Here is a 15,455-nt window from a genome sequence, read left to right as displayed (position 1 = left end):
TTTCATCTGTGAAGAGCACAGGGCGCCAGTGGCGAATTTGCCAATCTTGGTGTTCTCTGGCAAATGCCAAACGTCCTACACGGTGTTGGGCTGTAAGCACAACCCCCACCTGTGGACATCGGGCCCTCAAACCACCCTCATGGAGTCTGTTTCTGACCGTTTGAGCAGACACATGCACATTTGTGGCCTGCTGGAGGTCATTTTGCAGGGCGCTGGCAGTGTACCTCCTTGCACAAAGGCGGAGGTAGCGGTCCTGCTGCTGGGTTGTTGCCCTCCTACGGCCTCCTCCACGTCTCCTGATGTACTGGCCTGTCTCCTGGTAGCGCCTCCATGCTCTGGACACTACGCTGACAGACACAGCAAACCTTTTTGCCACAGCTCGCATTGATGTGCCATCCTGGATGAACTGCACTCCCTGAGCCACTTGTGTGGGTTGTAGACTCCGTCTCATGCTACCACTAGAGTGAGAGCACCGCCAGCATTCAAAAGTGACCAAAACATCAGCCAGGAAGCATAGGAACTGAGAAGTGGTCTGTGGTCACCACCTGCAGAATCACTCCTTTTTTGGGGGTGTCTTGCTAATTGCCTATAATTTCCACCTTTTGTCTATTCCATTTGCACAACAACATGTGAAATTTATTGTCAATCAGTGTTGCTTCCTAAGTGGACAGTTTGATTTCACAGAAGTGTGATTGACTTGGAGTTACATTGTGTTGTTTAAGTGTTCCCTTTATTTTTTTGAGCAGTGTATATATATATATATATATATATATATCGTCCTCCACTTCGTGGATATGTATGTATGTATGTATGTATGTGTGTGTGTGTGTGTATATATGTAAGGAATTAGACAATACATTTAGGTTCGGTTTCCAGGACATAGATTAAGCCTAGTCCTGGACTAAAAGGGGCTTTCAGATATAATCATCTGAGAGTGATATTTAAAGCCAGAACTAGACTTAATCTGTGTCTGGAAAACTGGACCCATAATGTTCATGTGTGTAATCTTTGACCATGAAGAAATGTCTGTAGAAGCTCTGGTGACCACTAGTCATCATGCATAGTTTCAACCGTTTCCATTCCCATGTTATCTCATTTCTTTCCCACGCTACTCCTCCTGTATCTATCTCACCCTGTGTCTGACTCATGGTACCTTTCAGATTACCAGCTTCGTCAATGCCACGGTGCTGGATGCATCCATCCAGCAGGTGTCCCTGGCCATCCTGGAGAGCATGGTGCTGAGCGGCAGCAGCCTCTTCCAGCAGGTCAAGCAGGAAGTCACTCTAGAGAGACTGCTCTCACAACTGCAGGTGTAAGTGTGTGTCGTCCATGGGTAGCATGGTGGGAACGAACAACCTGCAGTACCTCCAATGAATGAGCGCGCTTATACTGTAAATGCTTACAAACATAGAGACCCCATCTCCAAATCATTTTACAATTAAATCTAGCTCTGAAAAATGCAGTTTTAAGCTTGCCCAGTGTCTGAAGTCTACTGTTCGTCGAAACAACGCATCTCTCCCATCACTCATACGCCCACCCATACTCTCTTTATTCCAGGACAAACCAGCAGATTCAAACCAAAGCCATGGCCCTCCTCATGGCTCTGCTACAGACAGCTGGACATGCAGACAGACAGGTACAAAATGGTATCTCTTTCTCTCTCTCTTTATCCTTGCTCTCTCTCTCTTTTCTTTCCCCTCTTTTCTTTCCCCTCGCCTGCCCTGGTTTCCAGAGTGAGGTGCGAGTCACTTTAATCAGTTTAACCAGGCTGAGTGAGTCTGTTCAAAACAAAGGGTTTTGGACTGATTTATGTGACCATTATGTCACTGCAGTTGGGGGCAAAGTCCTGCTGTGTCCCTCCCCCTGACCTGATTTGTGACCGGGTAGCTTTTACTGCCTCCTTGTGGGGAAAGTAGTGTCACTGCATGTAATTATTAATAACTGATGGTACTAGTGGTAATTATCAAGTAATAACATACACTATTGCTTTTCAGGAGCTGTTTGTCTTCCTAGGGAAGAAAAATCTTCGACAGTACATCTATAAGGTAAAGCCATTTTGAATGTTCTAAGATTGAGGTACAATGATACCTGACTGTCATTGCTCCCTTTCGAATATCAAATTGGGGAAAATACAATTGTCGTTATTTTTGTCTCCTTTCAGTCATTTTATTCATCATAAATACTGCTCTGTTTTGAACCTGTGCATCATAGTTTGTTGTGACCCACAGAACATCATCCATAGTTCTGCCTCCGTGGGGGATGAGATGGCCCATTACCTGTACGTCCTCCAGTCTGTCACTTTGAACCACCTGGAGCCTCGCATGAGGATGCCCCTGGACTCCTACAACCAGGCGAGTTAGATGACCCCCCCCCCCCCCCCCTAACCACAGCAAACCACTCTCTTCCCACTCCAGGAGAGAGGAGTTTAGTGAGAAGTGCTGTATCAGTATCCTTGAAATCCACATATTCATATATATGTAGGTGTAAGTATGTGTGTATATATATATATATATATATATATATACTCCTTCTCATTACCTTTTTGTCTCCCTCTACTGTTATCGGCCCCATCCCTATCCTCCCCCTGTCCTCCCCCTTCCTCCAGGACCAGAGGGAGATTCTACACGGCCTGCGGCAGGCAGCCTTCGAGACGGAGAGTGAGAACAGCTTGAGTCATGAGCGACGACGCTCTCTCTGCGCCAAGGAGTTCAAGAAGCTGGGCTTCTCTGTGAGTCTACTCCATGAGATTCTACTTACCACCACCTCATTCAGTCCCCCTCACTGGGCCTCTGTGTCTCTTCACTCACCTCGTCTATCACTTACTGTCAACAATAAGCTGTTGCTTTCAGCTGAGTCGCATTCTCGTCTATACCAACCGTTGCTGGTTGATATAATTTCCCCGCTATCAGACGTTGTGATTCCACTCTTATCACTTACTATTAATCATTCACAGTTCCTAAACTTGTCTGAGTCTTATTGTTATCTATAGCATTCTTCATTGTCTCCCACCCATCCACTGTTTGTTGTTATCTCTGTTCTGTCCTCTCTCTCTCCAGAACAACAGTAACCCAGGTCAGGACCTGCTCCGGGCCCCTCCAGGTCTGCTGGCCCTAGACACCATGGCCCACTTTGCCTCCCGCTACCCCGATGCCTACAGCAGGGTGAAAATAGGGAGGGGAAGAGAAATCAAGGGAACGGAGGGTGTGGGAGGGAGTTAAAGGGACTAACATGGGTCTTTGTTGGGGTGTGGGTTAGGTAGGTGTGTCATCTTCATGACAATTTCTCTCCCTTCTCTGTTTCTGTCTCTTAGTTTGTTCTGGAGAACAGCAGTAGGGAGGATAAGCACGAGTGTCCATTCGCCCGCAGCAGCATCCAGCTGACTCTCATCCTGTGTGAGATCCTAAGCATCGGAGAGCCCCGTAAGTCAACCTGAGCTAGTACATGCGGTGTTGACGCATATCCCACGGTAGTTATTGGGGTCAAATTTGTCTCCACTTTTGTGGATTGGGGTGATCAGTCCTTGGTTCCAAATATTGGGGAAGATGCCAGAGCTAAGGATGACATTAAGGAGTTTAAGTATAGCTAATTGGAAGTTGTGGTCTGTATATTTTGTAATTTCATTGAGGATACCATCAACACCACAGGCCTTTTTGGGTTGGAGAGTTTGTATTTTGTCCTGTAGTTCATTCAATGTAATTGGAGAATCCAGTGGGTTCTGGTAGTCTTTAATAGTTGATTCTAAGATTTACATTTGATCATGTATATGTTTTTGCTGTTTGTTCTCTGTTATAGGGCTAAAAAGATTGGAGAAGTGGTTTACCCATACGTCTCCATTTTGGATAGATAACTATTCGTGTTGTTGTTTGTTTAGTGTTTTCCAATTTTCCCAGAAGTGGTTAGTCTATGGATTCTTCAATTACATTGAGCTGATTTCTGAGGTGTTCCTTCTTTTTCCGTAGTGTATGTCTGTATTGTTTTAGTGATTCACCATAGTGAAGGCGTAGACTCTGGTGTTCTGGGTCTCTGTTTTTGGTTGGATAGGTTTCTCAATTTCTTTCTTAGGTTTTTGCATTCTTCATCAAACCATTTGTCATTTGTTAATTTTCTTCAGTTTTCTGTTTGAAATTTTTAGATTTGATAGGGAAGCTGAGAGGTCAAATAGGCTGTTTAGGTTTTCTACTGCCAAGTTTACACCTTCACTATTATAGTGAAATGTTTTGTCCAGGAAGTTGTCAAAAAGGGATTGAATTTGTTGATACCTAATTGTTTCTGGTAGGTTCCCACACTACTTTCCTTTCATATATAGCATTTCTTTATAATATTCAGTTCCTTTAGCTTTGATGCCTCATGATTGAGTATTGCTCTGTTCTGTGGTGTAGTCTGGATGTAGGTGCTCTCGGCATGGTCTGGATGTAGGTCAAGGGGGGGTGTCTCGCTGGTCTGGATGTAGGTCGGGGGGGGGGGGGGGGGGTGGTGTGTGTCTCGCTGGTCTGGATGTAGGTCAGGGGGGGTGTCTCGCTGGTCTGGATGTAGGTCGGGGGGGTTTCTCGCTGGTCTGGATGTAGGTCAGGGGGGGTGTCTCGCTGGTCTGGATGTAGGTCAGGGGGGGGTGTCTCGCTGGTCTGGATGTAGGTCGGGGGGGGGGGGGGTGTCTCGCTGGTCTGGATGTAGGTCAGGGGGCGGTGTCTCGCTGGTCTGGATGTAGGTCAGGGGGCGGTGTCTCGCTGGTCTGGATGTAGGTCAGGGGGCGGTGTCTCGCTGGTCTGGATGTAGGTCGGGGGAGTGGGTGTCTCGCTGGTCTGGATGTAGGTCGGGGGGGGGTGTCTCGCTGGTCTGGATGTAGGTCAGGGGGGGTGTCTCGCTGGTCTGGATGTAGGTCGGGGGGGTGTCTCGCTGGTCTGGATGTAGGTCAGGGGGCGGTGTCTCACTGGTCTGGATGTAGGTCGGGGGGGTGGGTGTCTCGCTGGTCTGGATGTAGGTCAGGGGGGGGGGGGTGTCTCGCTGGTCTGGATGTAGGTCGGGGGGGGGTGTCTCGCTGGTCTAGATGTAGGTCGGGGGGGGGTGTCTCGCAGGTCTGGATGTAGGTCAGGGGGGGGGGGGTGTCTCGCTGGTCAGGGGGCGGTGTCTCGCTGGTCTGGATGTAGGTCAGGGGGCGGTGTCTCGCTGGTCGGGGGGGGGGGGGTGTCTCGCTGGTCTGGATGTAGGTCAGGGGGCGGTGTCTCGCTGGTCTGGATGTAGGTCAGGGGGCGGTGTCTCGCTGGTCTGGATGTAGGTCAGGGGGCGGTGTCTCGCTGGTCTGGATGTAGGTCAGGGGGCGGTGTCTCGCTGGTCTGGATGTAGGTCAGGGGGCGGTGTCTCGCTGGTCTGGATGTAGGTCGGGGGGGGTGTCTCGCTGGTCTGGATGTAGGTCGGGGGGGGTGTCTCGCCGGTCTGGATGTGGGTCAGGGGGGGGGGGTGTCTCGCCGGTCTGGATGTAGGTTGGGGGGGGGGGGGGGTGTTTCGCTGGTCTGGATGTAGGTCAGGGGGGGGGGTGTCTCGCCGGTCTGGATGTAGGTCGGGGGGGGTGTCTCGCTGGTCTGGATGTAGGTCGGGGGGGGTGTCTCGCCGGTCTGGATGTGGGTCAGGGGGGGGGGGGGTGTCTCGCCGGTCTGGATGTAGGTTGGGGGGGGGGGTGTTTCGCTGGTCTGGATGTAGTTCGGGGGGGTGTCTCGCTGGTCTGGATGTAGGTCAGGGGGGGTGTCTCGCTGGTCTGGACGGGGTGTCTGTTGATCCTGTGTGAGGTGTTGGGGCTGCGGTTGAGAGCGATGTCCTTTAGGGTATGGGCAAAGGTGTACACTGCTGCCTTGTATAGGTGGACCTGGTCGTAAAGGCTGGTCAAGTCCAGGGTGGAGTGTTGGGCCAGGTAAACATTTGCTTTTGAGTCACAGTCAACAGGAAATACTTGCGTTTACCCGCTGTATAGTAGCAAGGTGGAAGTATTTTTGTGTAGCAGGGTGGAGTTAACCACTTGTGCTTTGGGGAAAGTAGAAGAAGCTTTTTCAATTACTGCCTTTAGTGCTGTGGCCACCCTTTTCTCCTGTGTTCTCAGGTCATTTGTGCCTGTGTGTATTATTATGTGGCTAGATGAACCTTGTTGGTCCTCAGACAGAAGGTCTAGGGCGTGCTGGGTGTTTGGACACCAGAATTTAGATACTGTGTTTGGGAATAGTACATTTTCTTGTATATTTCCCGTCTGAGTCCATAAGGAGTACGATCTGTGTCTTGTGTATGTCCTCTGTGGGGGGGTTGTCAGGGTGGCTGACAGGAGGGGTGCTCAGAGGGGGTGGGATCCCCTGGGCTTGGGGTTCTTCATTTGCCTGTCCTACTGTGATGTCGAGGCTATGGTCTGGAGTGGACTGTTCTGCTGTGGTGTTGAGAGTTTGGTCAGGGTCTGAGGTGGGCTGTTCTGCTGGCTTCTTTGTGGGGGTATCCAGCTCTCTAATGGTTGTTCTCTGTCACATGTCATCGTTCTCACCTTCTCTTCGAGCACTTTCACCTTCTCCTCTAGTGCTCTGTTCTTCTGCTCCTGCTCTTTCTCCGGTTGATGTTGTCTCACCACAGTCCAGAGTGCAGATATGTCTCTCTCCACCTCCAGCTCTCCGTGTCTGGTTGAGGGGGTGTTGTTGAGCTGGACAATTTTTTTTTTGTGCTGACTGGAGTGTGTTCACCTGCTGTTCCAGCTCCAACTGCCTTACCTCCAGCTGGGTGAGTTTATCCTTCATATTAATGAGGGAGAAGTACTCTGTGCTGGGAGGTTTGACATTCCGCTTGGGGTTGCTCGTCTGTAGGGTTGAATAAAGAAGTGGTCTGGTCTGACACTCTCAGGGTGGGTATATCTTTCTCAAGAGAGAGCTTATCCTGCTGAGCTACCTCTTTGATTATGTGAAAGTCCAGCTGAAACTGTTTGGGGTTGCCCTGTACCATTACTGTTCCAGACTTGTACAGGTTGACGTTGGCTGACTCAGAGTCCTCGCTGTCTAATATCCTGAGTTTCCACCCATTGCTAACACACCCCCTCTTAACAGAGTGTGTGTGTTATATAGTACTGTGCCATGCCAGGGGATGGTCTGTGTGGAAGATTAAGTTGCTTATGTTCCCATTTTTATAATAGTCAGCAAAAAGTTTCTCTTGATTTTCCATAAGGAGCTTATTTTTTTTTCTTGCTTTGGCATTGTTTTTACATCCAGAGGGTACTGCATTGTAGTAACCTCTGAACAGCGGGAGGGGGCTTCAAATTCCTCTGTATTTGGGTGGGGTAGGCTGTGAAACTCTCCTGCCATTGTTGAGCTCACTTCTCACTTCACACCTCAGTGCAAATTGAAGTTGCAGTCAGACATGTTCTGTAAAGCTAAGGCTTTATCTTAGCATTCAGTCCTTATAAAGTATAATATATCATTCTCATGTATTTTTGTTCTTGGCTTTAAATGTAGCTTCAGACTAAACATTACTCAGTTCCAAGTTGGATGGTGTTTTCAGGTTTCTGTTTGTTTCCCAGAGAATTTGCTTCATAGCTTGGAATTAAGAATCTTTGGTAGTATGAATCCTTCTAGGTAAATTGGTCCAAAATCAGGTTGTGTGTTTAGAGTTTTGAATTGGAGTGAAGGTTATGTTGTGGAGGGTAGCTGAAAAATGCTGAAAAATGTGAGAGCTCATCTGCTCATCTTTCTCCCACTCACTCACTCACTCACTCACTCACTCACTCACTCACTCACCACCAGCCTCAGAAACAGGTTCAGACTACCACCCCATCTTCTTCGCTCAGGACCAGCTGCTGGACGAGCTCTTCTGCATCTGCATCCAGCTGCTCAATAAGACCTGGAAGGAGATGAGAGCCACGCAGGAGGACTTTGACAAGGTAACACAACCCACACTGCAATGTCACCATATAGCTCACTCTTTCTCTATGTCTCACTCCCACCCCATGTCTCAGCATCACATCTATCTCTATCTCACCCTTTTCCCACACTGAACTCTAATGTACAAGTACAAGAAACAGCCTCTTGCCATTTGAAACAGACTAGTTGAATGGTACAGAGAGCATGTCTACAAGTAGCGAGCAGGTATATTACCTGACCAAAAGTATGTGGAAACCTGCTCGTCGAACATCTCATTCCAAAATCATGGCCATTAATATGGAGTTGGTCCCCCTTTGTTGCAATGACAGTCTCCACTCTTCTGGGAAGGCTTTCCACTAGATGTTGGAACATTTCTGCAGGAACTTGCTTCCGTTCAAGCACAAGAGCATTAGTGAGGTCGGGCACTGATGTTGGGCGATTAGGCCTGGCTCGCAGTCGGCATTCCAATTCATCCCAAAGGTGTTCGATGGGGCTGAGGTCAGGGCTCTGTGCCAACCTGTCAAGTTCTTCCACACCGATCTTGACAAACCATTTCTGTATGGACCTTGCTTTGTGAACTGGGGCATTGTCATACTGAACCAGGAAAGGGCTTTCCCCAAACTGTTGCCACCAAGTTGGAAGCACAGAATTGTCAAGGATGTCATTGTATGCGGTATGGTTAGGATTTCCCTTCACTGGAACTAAGGGGCCCAGCCCAAACCATGAAAAACAGCCCCAGATCATTATTCCTCCTTCACCAAACTTTACAATTGGCACTATGCATTGGGGCAGGTAGCGTTCTCCTGGCATCCGCCAAACCCAGATTCGTCCGTAAGACTGCCAGATGGTGAAGCGTGATTCTTCATTGGTGAGAACGCGTTTCCCCTGCTCCAGAGTCCAATGGCGGCGAGCTTTACAAAACTCCATTTGAGACTTAGCATTGCACATGGGGATCTTAGGCTTGTGTGTGGCTGCTCGGCCATGGAAACCCATTTCATGAAGCTCCCAACAAACTGTTCTTGTGCTGACGTTGTTTTTAGAGGCAGTTTGGAACTCGCTAGTGACTGTTGCAACCGAGGACAGACGATTTTTACTAGGTACGTGCTTCAGCACTCAGCGTTCCCATTCTGTGAGCTTGTGTGCCCTACCACTTCACTGCTGAGTCGTTGTTGCTATTAGACCATTCCACTTCACAATAACAACACTTACAGTTCCCCGGGGCAGCTCTAGCAGGGCAGGAATTTTACGAACTGACTTGTTGGAAAGGTGGCATCCTATGACGGTGCCACGTTGGAAGTCACTGAGCTCTTCAGTAAGGCAATTCTACTGCCAATGTTTGTCTATGGAGATTGCATGGCGGCATGCTTGATTTTACACCTGTCAGCATTGGGTGTGGCTGAAATAGCCGAATCCACTAATTTGAAGGGGTGTTCATATACTTTGTGTATATATAGTGTATGTTGTTTATCATGTCCAAGCGTGATGCAGTGTATCGTCTGATAGATGGTCTATTTGTTTACATTGCCAACCATGGAGCGGCAAAGTGGTAATCTAATTTAGAAAATCAAACTTCAAAGCACTCCATGGCATCCGGAGTGGAATGGCATTTACCTGCATGCGCCACACTGAAAACAATAACAAGTGCTCTGTGTCCTGTGAGCCACCATGGAAGCATAGTATGCAGGATAATATCATCCATCTGCATCTGCCACAGCCACACAGAGTTGAATCTATAGAGGGCTGTGGGAGGCAACCAGCTGGGGTATAATTAGTCAGTTGTAATCGTTAGAACGGGACATCGATTCGTCATCCAGAATGGCTACCACAATGGAATATCGACTGGCTGCCCTATCTAAATGTATAGATACCGTGCTAGGGTAATGTAGGAAAGACGGCTGGATGGACCCAATCCAGGCTATTTCCTTTCCTATGTTAACTACACTGGACTCACTCAGACAGAACTATTCATGAACACCAAAACCAGACAACTGGCCCATGTTTTACAAAATGCTCTCTGGTCATAAACCCTTAACCTTTTGACCTTTTGGGTTGGAGCGAGTGTCCAGCCAGCAGGCCCTGTCATTGTGTTGCGCCCTCTGCTGCCTCCCACAATCCCGTGGAGCAGGGACAATTGGGCATTAGAAGCACAAAGAGAATCCCACTCCATAGCAGAATCAGAGCGAGGGAGAAAGGTCCCTCACAATCAATTGGTTCCATCAGCAGTAATTACACAAGAGAAAAACCTCTGGTCACTGACAATGGAGAGATGGACAGTGGTCAGCCACAGTGGTCAGCCATGTTAAAGAGAGAGAGAGAGGGGGGGATACAAAAGCATCTCCCTATGGGTTATTCTTATCTCCTTTTTAGATTTGTTCCTCCTCGAGTCAGATACTTGTTAGGTCTGATGAGGAATGTTAAGGGGATGAATGCAGAGTACTGGTGCTGAGAGAATTTGTTTACAGCTTGACGAGTGAGTGGTATCTGTCTCCACCGTGCCTGTCTCACAGAAGATTCCACACCTCATACCTTCAACAACCCATAATGAGATTCTACACTCTTAGAGAAACAGGTGCCCTCTAGAACCAAAAGAGTTCTTCGGCTGTCCCCATAGGAGAACCCTTTGAATAACCCCTTTTGGTTCCAGGTAGAACCATTTTTTTCTAAGAGTGTATATTTGGCTTTTACTACCATGTCCCTCAGCCTCTCCTCTCCTCCTCTACCTCTGTTGCAGTCTCTCTGTTTCTCTCTACACATTCGATCACAAACCCTGTCTCTTCCTCTCTTTCTCTCTCTCCCTCTTCCCTCCAATAAACCCCTAACTGTGCTGTCGATTTTCAGCCGTTAATCACTCCTGGCAACACGCTGCTGCCAGCTGGGGGCCTCCAACTAGGACTGTGTGTGTGACCCCCCCCCCCCCCCCCCCCCCCCCTCCTCACGCACTTTCCCTCCAATAACAGTCATCCTACACACACACACACACACACACACACTACTGGGTTATGAGGGAACAGAAACAGCTGCTCCTCACGATGGATGAGGTAAGTCTCCTGTACTGGGGTTCTCCTCTTTCTATTGGTTAAACCAGAGGAGTGACGGCAGGGGAGAGAGGGGGCGGACGGGGTGTGAGTGACTATCAGGGTGTCTGTTTACAAAATAACCTCATCTCTGGACTGCTGATGCCATAAAGGTGATACTCTCTCTTATCCCTCCATCCGCTGTCCTCTCTGTTTCACTCCTCTCATATTACATTTATTCTCTCTCTCTCTCTTGACTGTGGAACTAACATTGTTGGCCTCTGGGTTGTACTTGAAAGACACAACATGGAGGTGAGATACTCTATTTGGATTCATTAGTCATTTCTATGTGGTCTTTACACAGTATGTGAATAATGTTGTTACACAGGATGATGCCTGGGGGCATTTAAGCGAGGTGTCACAGAATGCTTTGTTTTGTTCCAAGTATATGACGGTCTCAATTTTAGTTACAGTTTTAGTTCCATTCTCCTTGGATGTGTTGATGTAAATATTTTTTTCTGCCTACATGGATAAATACATGTTATATTACATTGGCTATTACGTATTAGTATGGTTTTGAGGTCTTATTTAGAGCTATTTGAATACTATAAAGTGCGGTGTAATGTAGTTGCTGTGTTGTAGGATAGCAATGATCTAATTCTGTGTTTTTAATATAGAATCTTTTTTTGCAGTCACCGGTGGTACAGTTTTTAGTGATATGTACAGAATGTTTAAAAACATACCTGTTAATCCTCGTTGATTGAAGAGGTGAATTATTCCTTCCTGCTGCATCAGGAGGGTTGGCAAACCAGGTCCGTGGTCTGAAGCGTAATTTTCCCTGTGTGGTTGGGTTATGCCAAGCTGGCCAAATCTCAGGGGGAGATGAATGTTCCCTGGGTTAATTTCTGGTTTATGCAGGATTCTGCACTATTAATTGAAGTGTGTGTATTTCAGAATTGCCAATGTGATTTCCTGAATATGGTGATTGATAATTTAAATGGTGTAATTATGCCATTCATTTGTGATTGTTTGTAATGGTATGGTCCATGTGGAAGTAGCCCAGCTACTATAGTTAAGCTGTGTAGTTCTTGTCTTGGCAGAGAGCGGACAGGTTGCGGACAGGTATTATTGAGGCCTGGTGTTTATTGAGCTCAACCTTGATTTATTTTCAGTTTACCCCTTGTTTATGTTTCCTGTTCTGTCCATCGTCATGTTTATTCTGTTTGTACATAGGTGTACAATAGTTTTGGTGTCTCCTCTCCACAAATTAAAGGCCACTGCACTGTGTCCATTTTGTCTGCCTCCTCACTGAAACCTCCACTGCTAGGTGCGGTCTCCTTTTTTTAAACGTAGCCTTTTAACTAGGGAAGTCAGTTAAGAACAAATTCTTATTTCCAATAACTGCCTACCGGGGAACAGTGGGTTAACTGCCTTGTTCTGGGGCAGAACGACAGATTTTTACCTTGTCAGCTCGGGGATTCGACCACTAGGCTACCTGCCGCCCCACTAGGCTACCTGCCGCCCATTACTCTGAGACACGAACACACTCACACCCTTTAAACCCCCTATGCTCCTTTGAGACCCCTCTTTCAAAGTCACCGAGATCTCTTCTAGCCATGGTAGCCAAAATAATGGGCAACTGGGCATTTTTCTACATGACCCTAAGCATGATGGGATGTTTTAATGGCTTAATCAACTCAGGAACCACGCCTGTATGGAAGTACCTGCTTTCAATATACTTTGTATCCCTCATTTTCTCAAGTGTTTCCATTATTTTGGCAATTACCTGTATTTTGTTATGTTTTGCATTCTATTACCTCAAATTTCTTTTGAGGTGGGATTATTTTAGATTTAAAGAATACAACTATGTGCCTCCATGGGTGCTGCATGCACAGCAGATACCACTTGCTCCATAGAGGATGAGTGCGCAATTGCTACTTCTTGTTCCATAGATACTAGGCTCTCCATGGATAGTGTAATTCGGAGCCTGCTTCATGGGTCATGGTTATTGTGTGCTCAACACATCTGTACATACAGTACCATTTCATTAAAGTCCTCCATACTGGTGCTGCTGTACTTTGGAGGGGGAGGGATATGGGGTTACCATGATGCACAAGAAAATGACATTCCCATGGCGACGGCTGCTTGGTGTCAAGTGCAGTGTCATTGAGAGAGACTCGGAGTATGGCCACACTGACAGGAAGAGAGATAAAGGGAGAGAGACCGAGTGGAGGAAATAGGGAGTGGGGGGGGGGGGGTGATCGACTTGTGTTGGGTTTGGTGTGTTCTCATAGATTTCTGTGATGGATTTTGAAACTGGGGCCACAGTTAGTAGAGAAACGCCAGGTTTTCCTGTCTCACACACGCACACCCTCCCGTATTTCCTCCCTCCTGTGCTTTGTCATGTGGCTTTCGCCTCAGAGAGCTCATGTTTTGGGGGGACCGAGGTCAAGCCTTGTCTGAGTGTGTAAGCGTCACTGTGCCCAGCAGAGCAAAGAGTGGGAACAGTCTGCTTTCTCTCAACTCAAACCCACATTCACACAATAGCTAGCTACTGAAATATATGAAAACATACTGTATACTTTAATATAGCTCAGTGGTTCGCAAACTTTTTTGCTTTGTGACCCACCTAAGGGCTTTTCAATTGTTTTGTAACCCACCAGAGAAACCATGTCTATAGCCACAACACAGCTGGTATGTTTTCTCTTTAAATAATCAATGTTGACTGTCTCTGTACGTCTTTAGGTAATGCAGGTTGTGCGTGAGCAGATCACCAGGACTCTGTCCAGTAAGCCCACCTCTCTGGAGCTGTTTAAGAACAAGGTGAATGCCCTGAACTATAGTGAGATCCTCAAACTACGCCAGACGGAGCGGCTGCATCAAGAGGAGACCCTCGCCCCGCCTGTATTGTAAGTCCTGAAATTGTTCAGCAGAATCTTTTTCTTGCTCTCTCTATGACACACACACACACACACACACACACACACACACACACACACACACACACACACACACACACACACACACACACACACACACACACAAACCCTCATAAGCCTGTACTTCCTCCAATGGCCCCTAGAGGGCAGGGATCAGCCCCTTTAGTGTGTGTGTGTATACTTACACCTGTATTCGTACCATTTGTCACCCCTATGGAATCAGAATCAGTGCTGTTGCTATCCTCTACGTCTGCCCTGTTTGTCACCAAACAGCTTGGAAATGTCATGTGACCCTCCCAGTCACAGGTCCACAACCCATTCTACACATTCACAGTCAACCAAGCAGCACTGATCCTACCTACTTGTCCTCATCCTATCTGGTCCATATCTATTCATATGTCCTTGCCTTTGCAACGCAAGTGACTGACCTTTTTAATACGTCAAATAAAGCTCATCGAAATGAATCATGTTGAGTGCGTTATGGTACTTGCGGTGGGCGTGACTCTCTCTACCCCCCGCCCTCTGTAGAGAGCTGAAGGAGCGTCTGAGGCCAGAGCTGTTGGAGCTGATTCGCCAGCAGAGACTGAACCGCCTGTGTCAGGGAACCCTCTTCCGCAAGATCAGCAGCCGACGCAGACAGGGTGAGACCACTCGCATCTTCGTGAGAGGGGTGGACAGGTTAAGAGCATGCGCATTAGAACTCGAGAGGTATAGGGGGAAGCTGGACAGCACGACACGGTGAAACATATGGAGACTAATGAATGAAGGTAGACGAAGAGATAGCTGGCCTTTCTTACACCATGCTGCCAAACATTTTTTTTGTGTTGTTATTATTGGTCATTTCAGATAAGTTGTGGCACTGTCGCCTGTCGCCCAATCACAAAGTCCTGCACTTTGGCGACGTGGAGGAGGACACAGAAACACCCACCATCGAGAGTCTCCAGGAGAAGAGTGAGTTATTACTAACAGCAATATACTCTTCCACTGTAGCCTTGACACTGCCTTGACCATAGAGATTCTATTAAATTAGTGTTGTCGTTCTATGGCCTCGACACTGAAATTACATCACGCTCTGTCATTGGCTCTGTGTACGAAGCTGAGGGGTGCCGGTAAACCTGCTCTTCCTCTTTTTCTCTGGCAGTTCCTGTGGCAGATATCAAAGCGCTGCTGACGGGGAAAGACTGCCCTCACATGAAGGAGCACAAGGGCAAACAGACCAAGGTTAGTGCACCATCATCACCAGCAGCACTTTCCCTACCGACAACGGCCCCTGAACACTCCCTCGGCCCTACCCCCCAACTTCCTCTTTCACACTATGTACCTGGCCCTCCATAAACGACATTGTGCTGTGTCCTGCAGGAAGTGTTGGCACTGGCGTTCAGCGTCACGTATGACGTGGAGGAGTACAGCCTCAACTTTATTGCCTCGTCCAGAACAGACGTGAGTAGTGATGTCATGTCACAGGTGTATCTGTACACATTCACATAATTCTGTCTCTCCCTTTTCCCAGAGTTAAATCCTACATTTTTCTCTCTGGCTCACATGCTCTCACTGTGTGTTTCTCTTGGTCTCTATCGCTCGTTCTCTCTCTCGTCCCTCTTAATTTAAATTATACTTGGTGTGGAAAG

The 15,455-nt window shown here is 47.7% G+C and overlaps 1 protein-coding gene across 3 annotated transcripts in view; it reads left to right on the top strand.

Annotated features, from left to right (window-relative positions):
* The window catches only part of LOC129866789 (engulfment and cell motility protein 3-like), a 35,900-nt gene that overhangs the window by 18,509 nt on the left and 1,936 nt on the right, over positions 1-15,455 (top strand). For 2 of the 3 annotated variants that reach the window (XM_055939677.1, XM_055939676.1), the window contains 13 exons: positions 1,161-1,312; positions 1,558-1,636; positions 1,995-2,045; positions 2,229-2,351; positions 2,606-2,728; positions 3,057-3,161; positions 3,311-3,419; positions 7,758-7,894; positions 13,634-13,797; positions 14,356-14,468; positions 14,674-14,778; positions 14,969-15,048; positions 15,187-15,267. In XM_055939677.1, the coding sequence (XP_055795652.1) occupies positions 1,161-1,312; positions 1,558-1,636; positions 1,995-2,045; positions 2,229-2,351; positions 2,606-2,728; positions 3,057-3,161; positions 3,311-3,419; positions 7,758-7,894; positions 13,634-13,797; positions 14,356-14,468; positions 14,674-14,778; positions 14,969-15,048; positions 15,187-15,267 (1,422 nt within the window). Of the gene's footprint in view, positions 1-1,160; positions 1,313-1,557; positions 1,637-1,994; positions 2,046-2,228; positions 2,352-2,605; positions 2,729-3,056; positions 3,162-3,310; positions 3,420-7,757; positions 7,895-11,013; positions 11,201-13,633; positions 13,798-14,355; positions 14,469-14,673; positions 14,779-14,968; positions 15,049-15,186; positions 15,268-15,455 lie in introns of those variants that run through there. The other variant, XM_055939678.1, reaches the window with a different exon arrangement.

This window comes from Salvelinus fontinalis, chromosome 12 (assembly GCF_029448725.1).
Source record: "Salvelinus fontinalis isolate EN_2023a chromosome 12, ASM2944872v1, whole genome shotgun sequence".
In the NCBI taxonomy this organism is placed as follows: domain Eukaryota; kingdom Metazoa; phylum Chordata; class Actinopteri; order Salmoniformes; family Salmonidae; genus Salvelinus; species Salvelinus fontinalis.
Note: the sequence above shows the minus strand (reverse complement) of the source record. Positions and strands in the feature narration are given on the sequence as shown.